Consider the following 16,310-nt stretch of genomic DNA (forward strand, 5'->3'; position numbering starts at 1 on the left):
ATGGGATAATTTATAATCTCCAGGCAGTGCGCTTTGGGGCCCTTATAAAGGAAGGTGATAAACTCCACCTTTGCTGCCGCATCAACCCCACCCTGCTCTGACTAGCCAAGTCCTACGGTGCCACTGCCTTCTAGAAGTAGCTAGTTGTTCTCTGAAGGGCTTCTTTACCTTTGTGTTTTCTCTCCCAGAATCCCGCCGCATCCTGCTTCCTGTGGTTCTCCATCACATTCACCTTCACCTGAGGCAGCAGAAAGAGCTGCTAATCTGCTCAGGGATTCTTGGCAGCATTTTCTCCATTGTCAAGACCTGCTCTCTGGTAGTAGCCCCATACTCGTTCTACCCCACTCAGCTCTGCCATAGACAGACCAACAAAGATCACTTTGTATACTTCTCAGTCAAAGATGTTTTCATCAGTGATAGAAATGTGCCCCAGTGAATGGAGACTTGTGGGTGCCCTGCAAGCTTCTTACTACAACACATTCTTGCTATATTAAAACTTCCACTATCATAAATCTACCCAGAAATATAGTCATCTGTAGTACCAGAAAGCCCAATCCTGTGCCATGCTCCATTTCTCTCAAAAGTTTAATTCTGGATTCCTGGGAGTTTTCAGAGGATACTTAGGCATGAACACAGGGAGGCAGACCCAGACTGAGAATCAGCTTGCTCATTCAGACTTTTCTGTCAGCTTTCTGAAGGCTTGATTCCACCCATATGGCATTCCTCTATGGTGCTAGATGAGATCAGGATATACAAAAGGTAAATGTTACCCACAAGAGCTCTAAGCTCTACCATGGAGTGGTAGAAATATACTTTAGGGATCAGATTTCAATAGATAATACTTTTGCCTATTTTCTTTGCTCTTTTTTTTTTAAAAGAGATCTGTGGTAGAAGAGAAGAGATTGAGGTAGGAAGGAAAGAAGGAAAGCCATGTGTGAGGCATGAGTGAAGGTAGGAATTTATGTTAATGCGAGGCATAAGTGAAGGTAGGTATTTGTGTTAATTATATTTATGTTGTATATTTTTTATAATAGAAGAAATGCATATTTCTTACAGAAAATTTAGAAACTACAAGAAAGTATGAAGAAATAAAGAACAAAGATAGGTTTTTATTATATCATTAAAGTTTCTAGAGAATAAAATTTCAAGTTCATTTAAAATGAAGGCCAGTATCTTAGATAATAAGAACATATCCACATGGAGCAGGTGACGTACCTAAAAGAAAATAAATTTTGTTTGAGTGAGGGACAGGGACCCAATAGGGTATTCTGGTATTCAGTCTTGAAGTACATCTGGTTACAGATGCCCAATATAGCAGAGAGTGTCTATGATGGTGGTATGGCCCTATCATTTGCTCTTGGCTCCAGGCAAGACTTGGTAGCTCTTCTTCCTACCAGGTCTCAGAGAAGCCACACTAAGCACAAAAGGTCTCCTAGTAGCTCAAGGTTGTATCTGAGGGGGTAGGCCGCTTATGGGTAAAAAAAGAGAAGCAAAAAAAGAAAAGGGAGGAATGGAAGAGGAATGAGAACCAGTAAAAATCTAGAGGAGATGATTTGGTTGTATTCTTTGGGGACTTAAGAAAGTTGATAATTAGTTGCTTACAACTACTCAAAGATATGTCACAGGTAAAAGTATTATAATCATTTCAACAGATGAAAAGATGACTTTGGCCCGAAGGATGCTCAAATTCTTCATGAGGAATGGAACAAAGTATATTATACATAGAGGGAAGATGAAATTTAATCTCATTGAGAGCAGAGATGTATATATACACACATACACACACATACATACATACATACACACACACATACACACACACACTTATATATGAGAGAGCTAAGGAGCTAGAAATGAGACACAGGCCTATCTGCACAGCAGGAAGGGCTTGCAAAGACTGAGAGCACCCTGAGAGGGATGAGCTACTTCTGTGTGTATTAGTACTAGTGTAGCTGTTGCCACATGATGTGGTATGAATACTTTACCATTTTTTAAACCTTATCATTTGTCTAAGTGTTAGTCAGTAGAGTTATGCTTTCTCTTGACGAGTCTGAGGAAATCAGAGAAAACAGTTAACTCAAGACCTTCACTTCTACCCTCTATATCAAAATTAACTTTTCTACCTGAGATTCAGAACTGTGGGTGGGGTTAAGGTAAGGCCCCAGCCACCACTCCTTAGCAACAATAAAAACTGAGTCGAACATTCTCTCAGAATTGTCCCAGATTCCTTGACACCACATGTTGGTAAGACTGTGAGCTCAATTTTGACATGGCTCTCTTAGTAAGTGCTACCAGCTGCACATCAGCCTGGCCTAGTGCTAATGATGTACTCTCTTGCTGCTTGCTCCAGGAAGCCGATGTCATGGAGGAAGTAGAGATGATGGTGGAGAGCCTCCTGGACGTGCTCTTGCAGACTCTGCTCACCATCATGAGCAAATCGCACGCTCAGGAGGCGGTAAGAGGGCAGCGATGCCCGCAGTGCACAGCCGAGATCACTGTTAGTAACTAACATCCAGGTTTTCTTGCCTTCTTTTCTAACCTGGGGTTCCTCCACACCATCTCCATCTCACCATCCCACTACCTTCATCAACCTCCCCTCCTGCATGGTTATCAGCATGTTTCCGTTTTTCATTCTTGAATCTGGCTCCCCTCTCCACTCTGAAAGCTCTAGGTTCATATTCCCACAAGTTTTCTTCTGGGCATATTCAGGGGGTGCTTCTTGTCCTTAAATTTTCCTGCACACTGATTCAGTTGTTCTTTGCCTTTGAACCAAGTCATTTTTTACATTGTGTAATGAAACAGGGTAAGATGTAGTAAGAGGTTGAACATGAAAAATAGACTATTTCTTCCAGGAACCCCCTCATAGAGACTCTCCTAAGTGATGCACAAGATAGAATAATTTTCTCAGAATTAGCTTATATATACAAATTAGTTGCCTTTGTCCATAGTGTTTACATCTAAATTTCTAGGCTCAGGAAAAATGTGATATAATACAATTGTACTAGCATAGCTGAATAATTATTTTCTATGATCAAATTGGAAGGGAAACAAACTGGGAAAGCCTCTCAGGAGGGGCAGAGAGATAGCATATTGTGCCCCCATGCCCCTGCTCCCATATCCAGAGTAGACTTCTGAGCCCTGATATGGGAAAATGATAAACAGTTACTATGGAATCTCTCAGGAGATGAGAGAGTGCAGTGATTTCTGAAGAAAACGCTCTATAGGAACAAGCCGAACTATAGCATGCTCAGGAGAGCAGGGAACATGTAGGGAGCAGGTATATGTTCTGGAGCATTGGGCTTGGAAAGAGTGCTCCCTTAGGAGACCCTACTGAGAGTACTCTGTAAATAAAAAACATATATACCCTGGAATGTCTTAGTAATCCAGCCTTCGAACTAACACTTACACAGTGCTTCCTTTGGGCTAGACCCTGCTTTAAGCACTTGACCAGTATTAACTCATTTAGCAATACTAATTGATTCATTTTATATAGATTATAATGAAGATAGTAAAAACGGTAATTATTAGCACCTTTTAAAGAAATGGATTTTGTCTACAAATGCTTTATATATCATATATTAACTCCTCTGACCCTTAAAACAAATGAATTATGGCTTGTTATGCCCATTTTTTCCCAGATAAAACTAAGGTTCATGTTGCATATATATATTTTGCATACATATATGTGTAGTAATTTTAAGTATCTAGAAAGGATTTAGGAGACTAAAAATCTGTTGTCAAATTCCTATGAATTTCAAATATTTAAAAATTGTCCAGTAAAATAATTTTTCTCCTTCACTTCTGAGGAGTCCGCCTTCTAAGAGGAGTAAGTGTTTGGCTGCCCCATGCCAAAAATTGCTATAAAATGGTGTTTAGAATCCATAAAGCAAAATTTTCTTCCGTGTATCCCAGTTGGAACTTGATATACTTCTGAAGATTCATATTTATCATTAAATTTCTATTTATCAAGAAGCCCATACCTTGCCCCCTCAGAAAGGTCAGTTTTGGCTTTTCTGCCTTTCAGACAGTCACATTAATCTGCTATGTTCCATTTGCCCAGTTCAAGAACCCCATGCAAACTCTGAGAGGTCCCCAGGGAAGTCCTTATAGAAGATCTGCTCTATTCCATAAGAATGCATAGGGTCAAATTCTGTCCAGAAAAGGTTAAGCTCCCTCCTCTTCCAAGTACCTCCTATAGTATGGTGCCTTGGTAGCAAATGTCTATTTAACAAAAAATGTTCTAAGAAAAAAAGAAGACTATTCATCTCACTTTGTAGTACTACTTTGTCATAGGTTAAGATTTTTTCAATAGCCCCATGCTACAGAAACCTTATTAAAATTCACAAACCCTCCAGGCCTCCCTTGGCAGAAAAGAAAGCTCATTTTAGTACTAGATTATCACCTTTCTTCCATAATGATCACTGCTGCCATTTCAGACCCTCCCTTCTCTCCTTGCCTTTGTGGATTGGGGAACACAACCCTTGTGATTTGCTATGCTAAGTGTTTTTGGGATTGGTCCCCAGGGAGAGTATGTATCCTGCCTTCTCTCACTGCTCCGCCAAATGTGTGACACCCATTTCCAGCACCTCTTGGACAACTTTCAGAGCAAAGATGAACTCAAGGTAGGCAGCAGAGCACTGGCCTTTCATCCAGGAAAGGAAGTGTATGGTCAAGACTGCCCAGGGGCTTTTTCCCCATCACAGGGATAATTACCAGTGACCAGTACCGCCACAGGTGTTAGATTCGCCAGCCCTACTTTATAGCTGAGTGTGTAGCCTCCAGTAGCTGAAAGCCAGCAATGTCGCCACACAACTAGACACATTTTTGCTGATTGATAGCAGTTCTGTGACCATGTTCCCCTATTTGAACCACACCAATTACTAGCAAACCAAGATTGTTTAAGAGAACCTGGCAATTCCCACACTACTGATGATAATCACAATTTTTCTTCATTTAAATGTGTTTCCTAAAAATGTGTTTCTAACACCTGTGGTGTTAATGGTCACTGGTAGTTATCCCTGTGATGGGGAAAAAGCCCCTGGATAGAGAACAAAGGTATGCACTGCACTGGCTGCCATACTTTAGAACTCAAGCACTGAGGGGCAGAGAATGCAGAGAAAGGCTTGAGATCCAGACAGGAGAACAATGCCCAAGCTAAGCATGGTGTCAGCTGCTGACAGACTCTTGGGGTTTGTGTCTTTGCATTACAGCCTTCTCTTCAGTTCATCCCTGGGGAAAGGAGCTACTGCAAACTTTAGGTGTATGCTCTGCCTTTATTCAGAACTACAACACTTGCATTTCATAGTAATACTGTGTTTATCTGTTTTATGCTGTTACAAAGGGATACTTAAGGCTGGGTAATTTATAAAGAAAAGAAGGTTCATCTGCTCATGGGGTTCTGCAGACTGTACAAGAAGCATCACACCAGCAACAAGTGAGGGCTTTAGGGAGCTTCCAATCAAGATGGAAGGTGAAGGGAAAGCAGGCATCTCACATGGTGAGAGAAGGAGCAAAGAGAGAAAGGAGGTGCCAGACTCCTTAAAAACAACCAGCTGTCACATGAACTAATACATCAAGAATTCATTCATTACCTGTGGTGACAGAGCACCAATCCATTTATGAGGGATCTGCCCCCATGAACCAAACTCCTCCCACTAGGCCCCACCTCCAAAACTGGGGATAGAATTTCAACAAGAGATTTGGAAAAGCTGAATAACCAAACTGTATCACATACCATCCACTGTTTTTCATTTCTATGATCTTTATTAACCATATTGAGTCAATTCATAGATAATCAGCTGTCATTTTCCAGTATCTGATCTTGTCTCTTTCTGTAGACATAGGTCTTTGCAGATTGGTCTCTGCAGACTAGAGTGAGGCTGGTCTATCATCTTAAAAGGAAAAATCTTGATAGCCCTTGAAGTGAGTCAGAAGTCATTTATACACCAGAGCACATATCCAGGTCAAGCAATGCTTGCGCTGGGGTACAGAGCCTGAAAGTTCAGACTTGATTGTCCTAGATCATATTCATCCTCTGTGTGTGTGTTATACTAACTGATTCTCAATCAGGTTGTCACCGTGGGTAGAGTGCTGTGGCATCATAACTCACAGCAACCTTAAACTCTTGGGCTTGAGCGATCCTCTTACCTGAGCCTCCTGAGTAGCCAAAACGACAGACATGTGCTACCACACCTGACTAGTTTTTCTATTTTTAGTAGAGACGGGTGACACTCTTACTCAGGCTGACCTCAAACTCCTAAGCTCAAGCAATCCAACCTCCTCAGCCTCCCAGAATGCTAGGATTATAGGCATGAGCCCAGCCCATTCTCTCACTCTTCATTTAAAGTTTATTATTTTATCACAGAAATAATGTGTACATAATTTTAAAAACCAAAGCATACTATAAAGCTCATAATGTAAAACACCTGTAGTCTCTGCTACTTGGAAAGCTAAGGCAGAAAGAGTTGAATCTAGCCTGAGTGCATAGACACATCTCTAAAAGAATTTCTCATGTCCAATCTTTACTCCTAAAGACAGGCACTTTCTTTTTTTTTTTTAAAGACAGAGCCTCAAGCTGTCCCCCTGGGTAGAGTGATGTGGCATCACAGCTCACAGGAACCTCCAACTCCTGGGCTCAAGCGAGTCTCCTGCCTCAGCCTCCCAAGTAGCTGGGCCCACAGGCGCCCGCCACGACGCCTGGCTATTTCTTGGTTGCAGCTATCATTGTTTGGTGGGCCCGGGCTGGATTTAGTACCACCAGCTCAGGTGTATGTGGCTGGAGCCTTAGCCACTTGAGCCACAGGTGCTGAGCCCCGACATTATCTTTTTATCATCCCCCTTCTTCAGTCTAAAAACTGTCTCAAGAAATCAATTAAATTAAAGATAAAGTCAGCAAGAATCTGAACATAATTAGGAAGCATACAGCAGAGCTTAAGGAATTGAAAGAAGTATTCAAAGAATTTGAAAACACAATAGAGTTTTAGCAGTAAGGTAGAACATGGAGAGGAAAGAATTGCAGAAATTGAAGACAAGACTTTTGAACTAACCCAATCATTCTAAGAAGCAGAAAAGAGCAAAATCAGAACAATCTTTTACAGAGATATTAAACTACATGAAATGAACAAACATGAATCATAGGGATTCCTGAAGGAGAAAGGGAGAATCCTAAAACCATGGAAGCTCTACTTAAAGACATCATGTAAAGAACTTCTTAAGCATTACAAGAGACTCAGAAATACAGACACTAGATAATTTCAGACCCCAGGACAACTCAATTCAAACAAAGCCTCTCCTAGACACGTTGTAATTAACTTAGCCAAAGTCAAAATGAAAGAGAAAATTCTGCAAGCAGCCAGGCATAAGCAACTTCTTACCCACATAGGGAAAAACTCAGGGTGACAGCAGACTTTTCAGAAGAAACTTTTCAAGCCAGAAAAGAGTGGTCATCTGTCTTTAACCTTCTCAAACAAAACAGTTTTTCAGCCCAGGATTCTGTATCCTGCTAAACTAAATTTCATATTTGACAGAGAAATCAAATCTTTTACTGACAAGCAAGCATTGAGGAAATTTGCCACAAGACAGGCTCTGCAGAAAGTATGCAGACCCATCCTTTACACTGACCATCACAGTGGACCACCATCAAAGTAAAGATACTCAGAAACTAAAGGGCAAAGCCTAGCTTCCACAATGGCATGAGTGATAAAACTAGGCAACAGACCTTCGCAAAACAAAACAAACAGAACAACACCATACTTATCAGTTCTCTTAATAAATGTGAACAGCTTGAATTCCTTACTGAAGAGGTACCAGCTGGCTGACTGGATAAAAAGGCACCAGCCAAGTATATGTAGAAATATATCTAACCTCCAAAGACAAAATAAGACTCAGGGTGATGGTTGGAAAACCATATTTCAAGCCAATGGAAATTGGAAAAATGCAGGAATTACCATCTTATTTGCAGATTTCTTGGGCTTCAAACCAACAAAAGTAAAGAAAAAGGTGGACACTATGTACTAGTCGAGGGAACAATACAACAAGAAGACATTTCAATCCTAAATATCTGTGTGCCTAACTTAAATTTTCCCAAATATATAAAACGAACCCTAACCAATCTGAACAATGTGATATCCTGCAGCACCATAGTAACAGGGGACTTCATGACCCCTCTGACAGAACTGGACAGATCTTCCAAGCAGAAACTAAAGAAAAAAGCAATGAATTTAAACAAGACTTTAGAACAAATGGGCTTAATAGATATATACAGAACACTATACTCTAATAAATTACTTTCTTCTTTTCAGCCCAGGTATCATTCTCCATAATATATCCCTTCTTCCAACTCCTCATAGTCAAATCTTTCAGATTTCAGGTCATCTTTTTTTTGAAACTTCCCCCCTGTTTTTATTTGTTTCAGTCTCTGTCTTTTGTTTTAGTGACTTTTCTCCTTTATAATTTCTCCTGTAAATTAGTTTGTGTCTAAAATTAAAGTCTTTTGGTACTGATTAGAAGCCCAGTGTATGGGCATGGCTTGACTCTGGAAGGCTTCCCTATAGATGGCCAAAGAGGATCGGGCCTTTTGGTCAGAGCTTCTCCTTCTTAATTCCTGTATCTATGGGCCTCCCTTAGATTTGTTCATTTTCTCAGAGAGGAATCTGTATCTTCTGGGGATAGAGTAACCTACCAATATTTTGGGAACCAAAGAGAAAAAAAGAAAGAGTCTGTGAGTCTTCCAATTTAGCAGGTAAATTTGTCTAAAATGCTTCTTTTCATTTTGGCACTTTAGCCCTTAGCTATTAATGTATCCTTGAGGACAGATCCTGAGTGATCAACTATTCCAAAGAACAGCCCTCAGTCTTCAGCAGGGGATGGAAAGACTGATTAACCAGTGACATGAGATAATAGAAGGGATATTGGAAAGTCTTTAAACTAATCTTCTTGTTTTTAGCCCTCATACCTCAGTTCCACAGAGGTTCCTGGTGGCACCTCCAAATTTGTGTGTCCTACTGAGATTCTTGTGTCCTGTTGCTTTTATCGTCAAAGGCTCTTGGCTATAGATGTTCCCAAGTCTATTAAGTCAGTTACCACAATTTCTTCTCTTTTAAATTTTCAGTATTTCTTGACTTCATTTGATTACTATCTTCTCCTCTCCTGTTTTCATTGTCTCTGTGATCTATGCATTTCTATTTCTTAACTGTTGTTTTAGAGGATTTGACAAGAAGCAGAGATGAGGAAACATTTTCAGTCTACCACATTGAATGTGGAACTTTGTAGATGTGTTCTTTTTATGACAGCATTATTAAGATATAATTTGCATATCATAAAATTCATACTTTTAAAGTATACAATTTACTTTCTCTGATTATATATCCATTTTAGAAGATTTATCACAAGTAATGAGATCAAGTTAATAATTTAAAAGTTCCCACAAAGAAAAGCCCAGGACTAGATTCCTTCATTGGTGAATTTACCAAATTTTCCAAGAAGAATTAATACCAGCCCTTAACAGATTCTTCAAAAAAATAAGAGAGGAGGGAACACTTTACAACTCATTTTATAAAGTCAATATGACCCAGAAACAAAACCCAAACACATTACAAGAAAAGCAAACTACACACTAGTACCCCTTATGAATATAAACACAAAAAAATCAATAAATTATTAGCTAACTAAATCACGAAACACAATAAAAGGATTATAATGTACCATAATCAAATGGGATACATCCTAAAAATGCAAGGTTGCTTAACATATAAAAATAAATCAAGGAAAAAAGGGCTTCTGTTTTAAGTGGCACATATGGGGCAACTCAACTTCTCTTAGTGCAGAATCGACATCAAGAAATTTTGGAAGCATAATTTTTTTGGTACCTGGATAGCTGGTGTTCATTGGTCCCAGCATCCACATTTATAAATAAATAAATAAATAAGCGATGTTAACAACATGGCAAAATAGGAAGCTCCTGACTCTTCACCCATGGACACACCAATTCATGGATCACTTCCCTCTGAGAGGAAATCAGAGATAAAGTTGAGAGATTCCTATCCACAGGCAACTGAGAAAACATTCACATTGAACAGGTAAGAAAAGGTGAGGCTCACTTAGGGACAGACTCCACCTCAAGCACTGCACCACAAGATCAGAAAGGGAACCTCCAACATTCAGCTTCTCCCTATGGAGAGAAGGACTTTACATATACTGTCCTCATTCTAATTTTCCTCATAGGTTGGCTCTTAATTTACCAGCTCTGGGAGTGGAGATTAGACACATGTGAGTTTCTTTAGGACACAAGAAAAATGTGGCAATTTTATATAGACACACAATTCTGGGGCTTCATCTCCCAGAAATGGTACAAAGAAGAGAATTAAAAACAGGAAGGGAAAAACTCTTCCAGTGGACACTTAGCAGACTGGCTTCTAACTGACTTACACCAGAGAGTTAAGGGGACAGACAAGTATTAGCCATAGCCCGAACAAGAAGCACATCAGCATTTGCTGAGCCTTCTCCTCTGGTTTGCCCCAGGGGAGTGAACTCCCTATCTATTGATTCCTCCTGAAAGAAGTTTTTCTGCACATCAAGTACCCTAACTTTTAAAGTTTCAACTCAAGGGACAACATCCTCAACTTCCCAACTCTGGGAGCAGAGGGTACTGGCATACACATGTCTCTCTAGACCATAGGAAAAAGTAGTGGTATTATATGGCCATGCACATAAGTACTTCTGGGATTTTATCCCCTGGAAACATTTCAGAGAAGGGGCTTAAAAATCGGGCCCCCTTGTTCCTCCTTGGAATGGGTATATAATACCCTATTCCAGTAGTTACTTGGTAGACTAGCTTCTAACTTACATCAGGGAGTTCAGGGGGCAGACAGGTACGTGGGTCATTACAAAAGTTTTGAAATACACAAAAATCAAGAAACATAACATCCATGTGGATGGAAACAAATGAAGCCCTTACAGCAACACTAATAAGCCAACCAAGTTTAAACTTGCACAGCTGAATCAGAAAGGACACGATTGATGGTGTTTCTTGGAATTGAAATAATGGACCATAACACAATCTGTCTCAAAACTTTTGTACTGACTCACATAGTAGCCTACCAGAAGACTGAGAAGCAGATTGGTACTTCCTGAGCCCTTTCTTCAGCTTACTCAAGTGATAACTCCAGGCCTATTACCCTCCTGGAAAGAGTTTGTCCACACATTGTGTGCTCCAACTTTTATAGCTTCTACCCAAGGGACTGGATCCTAAACCTCTTAACTCTGGGAGCAGAGAGGACTTAGTATAAATTAGTCTATCTAGGCCATAGAAAAAGTGGCTGTTTTCTATAGGCACATAAGCACTTACAGCAGCTTCATCTCCCAGGACCAGTACAAAGAAGTAGTTTTAAAAACACAGCTCTCTGGAAAAAAATGAGAGTACCTAAAAAAAGAAACACACATACACCCAAACTCCCCCTTCCTCTGCAGAAGGAGTTTATGCCATAAATTTGTTGCCCCAACTTTTATAGCTACCTCCCAAAGGATTCCATGCTAAAACTCTTAACCCTGGGAACAGAAGGAACTAAGCATATGTGAGTCTCCTTGGATAATAGAATAAAGAGGTAGTTTTAAACAGGTACACAAACATTTCCGGGGTGACACCCATTTGGAGCAATGCAGAAAAGGGGCAGGAACATGTAGCTCCCATTTTCTCTCTAGAAGGGGCTTACAGCACACTATTCCAATGGCTGCTTGATGTTTTGACTTCTAATGAATATACATACATCAGAAAGCTAAAGGAGAAAACAAAACAACAGCTATTTGGTATCCTAAAACAGAGTCAGCTCTTCACAGGTCTTTCCTTTGGCTCACCACAGTGATAAATCTATATCTACCCATTTTTCCTGGAAGGAGTTTGGCCATGCATCAACTGCCCCAACTTCTATAGGTCCCACTAAGGGACTGTCTTCTTAACAACCTAGCTCTGGGGTTTTGTGTTTGTGAGGGGCCCTAGACCACAGAAAAAAGGAGGTGGATATACACAGTACCCACTGGCAACAGTTTTCTCCCCTGGATCATAAGGTAAACACAGACATCTGCCATAGATCCTTTAGCAGCTTAGTTCAGAGAGTGTGGGATAAAATGCCCACGCTCACCTTCACCATGAAGATGGAAGGAAGTGAAACACACTTTAACACTTCAACACTTCCTTTCCAGGTGAATCTGGAGAATCTGGCTCCTACCTTATCAGTCTTGGGGTACTCACTAGATATGGCCTATGCTCCAGGGACCACCAAAAACAAAGATAGCAGTCTGTACAAACACAAAGATTTAAGAGGCACCTTAAAATCTCTTGCCATGTGGATTGTTGAGATCCTTCTACACTAAGCCAGGATGATGAAAGACAGAGGTGATTGTCTTATACAGGGTGTCCATAAAGTTAGTGTGCAATTTAAAATATTTTTATAATGAGCTAAAACAAACAGAGAGTCAAGTAAAATGAGGAAATAGGGGAATATATTCTAAATAAAAGAATAAGATAAATAGAAACCAGCCCAAGTGAAGTGGCAATGTGTGATTTACCCAATAGGGAATTCAAAATAATAGTCATAAAGCTGCTCACCAAGGTTAGGAGAAAGTAATACAGGAACAAACTTGAGAATTTCAACAATAAAGAGATAGAAAGCATTAAAAAGGACCAAAGAGATTATAGAGCTGAAGAATACTATAAATGAACTGAAAAATTCAATAAGTGGGTTTAACAACAGATCGGATCAAGCAGAAGAAAAGATCAATGAAATGAAAGGCAAGTCACCAAAATCATACATTCTGTACTCACTTCAGCAGCACATATACTAAAATTGGAGAAATATTAAGGACACAGTGGCTCACACCTGTAATCCTAGTACTCCTGGAGGCTGAGGCAGGTAGATTGCCTCAGCTCACAGGTTTGAGACCAGCCTGAGCAAGAGTGAGACCCTGTCTCTAAAAATGGCTGGGCATCGTGGGTGCCTTTAGTACCAGCTACTTGGGAGGCTGAGGCAAGAGAATCTCTTGAGCTGAAAAGTTTGAGGTTGCTGTGAGCCATGATGCCACAGCGCTCCACCAAGGGCAACAACATGCCCCAAACAATGAAAAAGAATGTGTAGTTTAAAAGACTCATGGAACACCATCAAGCATAACAACATACTCATGAACAGTATATCAGAAGGAGAAAAGAGAGTGAAAGGGACAGAAAACATATTCAAAGAAATAGTAGTAGAAAACTTCCTGAGCCAGGAAAGAAACAGAAATCTAGATCCAGAAAGCCTAAATAACACCAAATGAGATGAATGGAAAAAAAAAAACCCATGTGGAGATACAACATAATCAAATTGGCATAAGTTAGTATTTTAAAACAGAAAAAGAAGATCAAATTGTGTATGTACAAAGAAACCCCATAAAATTACCAGTGGATTATTCAGCAGAAACTTTTCAGGTCATAAGGGTGTTGTATGATATATTCAAAATCTTGAAAGAAAAAAAAAAGTCAACCATTAATACTATTCCCAGAAACCCTATCTTTCCAAAGGTGAAGCATGATAAAGACTTTCTCAGACATCCCAAAGCTGAGAAGTCTTATGACTACTAGACCACGTTATGAGAAATACTAATGGGCTTCAACCTGAAGGAAGAAGATGCTAATAAGTAACATGAAAACATATTAAAATATAAAGTCTAAAACTCAATGGTAAAAGTAAGGGTATTATTAAATCCAAACCACTTTAATACTTTTATGGTAGTAAGTCAATTATATCTTTAGTATAAAGGTTAAAAGGGAAAACTATTGAAAACAACTAAAGCTGCAATAATTTAAGGGATACAGATTATTTTTAAAATATAAGCTAGGCACAGTGGCACATCCCTGTGGTCCCAGCTACCCAAGAGGTGGAGGTGAGAAAAGGAAGGAAATAGTAAAAATCAGAGCAAAAATATGGATGGTGCCTGTGGCTCAGTGAGTAGGGTGCTGGCCCCATGTACCAAGGGTGGTGGGTTCAAACCCAGCCCTGGCCAACTGCAACAAAAAAATACCCAGGCATTCTGGCAGGCACCTATAGTCCCAGCTACTCGAGAGGTTGAGGCAAAAGAATTGCCTAAGCCCAGGAGTTGGAGGTTGCTGTGAGTTGTGATGCCACAGTACTCTACTGAGGGTGAGACTCTGTCTCTTAAAAAAAAAAAAATCAGAGCACAAAATAAATGAAATAGAGACTAGAAAAACAAAAGAAAGAATCAACAAAACTAAAAGCTTATTCTTTGAAAAGCTAAGAAAATTGACAAACCCATAGCAAGACTAAGAAAAAAGAAGAGAAGATTCAAAATCAGAAATAAAAGACAGGAGACATTGCAAGTGATAACACAGAAATACAAAGGGTTATAAGAGACTTCTGTGAACAATTATATGCCAATGAATTGGGCAGCCTAAAAGATGAATTCCTAGAAACATACAATCTCCTAAAACTGAATCATGAAGAAATTATAAATCTCAGCAGACAACTAGTAAGGAGCTTGAATTAGTAATTAAGAGTCTGTCATCAAAGAAAAATCCAGGGCCAGATGGCTTCATAGTTTAATTCTACCAAATGTTTAAAGAAGAACAAATACTACCAATTCTCTCAAACTCTTCCAAAAAAATAGAGAATACTTCAAAACTCATTTTATGAGACCAGCTTACCCTATAGGCCAGAAATACTAATAAACATAGATTTTAAATCCTCAGCAAAATACTAGCAAACCATATTCAACAATACATTAAAACAAAAATTCACATGATCAAGTGGGCCTTGGAAAAAAGGTTGCTTTGACATATGCTGATTAATAAATGTGATTCCTTTTTCCCTTTCCACTTTATTTTTATTTCAGAATATTACAGGGATACGCACATTTTGGTTGCATAGTTTGCTTTTGTATATCCTAAGTCAAAGTGATAAATGTGCTCTTCACCTAGAAGATGCTTGATGTACCTACTGGGTGTAAATTTACTCATTTCCTCCCCCCCACACCAGCTTGAATTCTATTGTGTTTTGCTTCCATATATACACATGTTGATCAAGTAGTTCCAGTTTAGTATTGAATACGTGTGATATTTTTCCATTCTTGTGATAATTCATTCAGAAGAATGGTCTCCAATTCCATCCAAATTGTTACAAAAGATACTAGGTCGCCATTTTTATTTTATGGCTGAGTAGTATTTCATGATATACATATACCACATTTTATTAATCCATTTATATATTGATGGGAATTTGGGTTGCTTCCACGTCTTTGCAATTGGAATTGTGCTGCTATAAACATTCGAGTGCAATTATCTTTTTTTATAAAATGTCTTTTTTTCCTTTGGGTAAATACTTAGTAGTAGGATTGCTTGATTAAATGGTAGATCTACTTTCAGTTCTTTGAGGTTTCTTCATACTACTTTCCATAAAGGTAGTACTAGTGTGAAATTCCACCAAAAGTATCAGTGTTCCTTTCTCTCACATCCTCATCAGCATCTGGGACTTTTTGACAAGAGCCATTCTCACTGGGGTTAAGTGATAGCTCAGTGTGGTTTTGATTTGCATTTCCCTGATGATTAGAGACATTGAGCACTTTTTTCATATGCTTGTTGTCCATTAGTATATCTTCATTTGAAAATTCTCTGTTAATGGCTTTGGACCATTTTTTAATGGGATTTTTTTTTTTTTTTCTGATTTGCTTGAGTTGTTTGTATGTACTGGTTATCAGTACTTTACCTGATGTATAGCATGTAAATATTTTCTCCCTCTCTGTAGGTTGTCTATGTACTTTACTGGTTGTATACTTGGCTGTACAGAAACTTTTTAGTTTAATCATGTCCCATTTATTGATTTTCATTAATGCTGTGATTGCTTTTGGAGTCTTCTTCATAAATTATTTGCCTAGGCCAGTATCTGTAAAAGATTTTCCAATATTTTCTTCTAGAATTCTTACAGTTTCATGTCCTAGGTTTAAGTCTGTTATTCATCATGAATTAGTTTTTGTGAGTAGTGAGAAGTGCAGGTCCTGCTTAAGTCTTCTACATGTGGCTATCCAGTTTTTCCAACACCATTTATTGAATAGAGACTCTTTTTCCCCTTATCCCCAATGTATGTTTTTGTCTGTTTTGTCAAAGCTCAGATGGGAATATGAGGATGGTTTCATATCTGGGTCCTCTGTTCTGATCCATAAGTCTATGTCTCTGTTTTTATCCCAGTACCATGCTGTTTTGATTACTATAGCTCTATTGTCTAGCTTGAGGTCTAGTAAAGTGATGCCTCCAGATTTATTCTTTTTTTTTT

The 16,310-nt window shown here is 39.1% G+C and overlaps 1 protein-coding gene and 1 non-coding gene across 2 annotated transcripts in view; both read left to right on the forward strand.

The window, feature by feature from the left end:
• Positions 1-16,310, forward strand: part of DOCK3 (dedicator of cytokinesis 3) — a 492,344-nt gene that overhangs the window by 377,762 nt on the left and 98,272 nt on the right. Inside the window, exons 22-24 of the mRNA XM_023512988.1 lie at positions 189-316; positions 2,351-2,497; positions 4,524-4,622. Coding sequence (XP_023368756.1) covers positions 189-316; positions 2,351-2,497; positions 4,524-4,622 — 374 coding nt within the window. The remainder of the gene's footprint in view (positions 1-188; positions 317-2,350; positions 2,498-4,523; positions 4,623-16,310) is intronic.
• On the forward strand, positions 9,767-9,901 carry LOC111725194. The gene has a single exon (XR_002773320.1). It is a non-coding gene; the product is annotated as a U11 spliceosomal RNA (small nuclear RNA).

The sequence above is a fragment of the Otolemur garnettii genome, unplaced genomic scaffold, assembly GCF_000181295.1.
Source record: "Otolemur garnettii isolate 467f Iridium unplaced genomic scaffold, OtoGar3 scaffold00032, whole genome shotgun sequence".
NCBI lineage: Eukaryota > Metazoa > Chordata > Mammalia > Primates > Galagidae > Otolemur > Otolemur garnettii.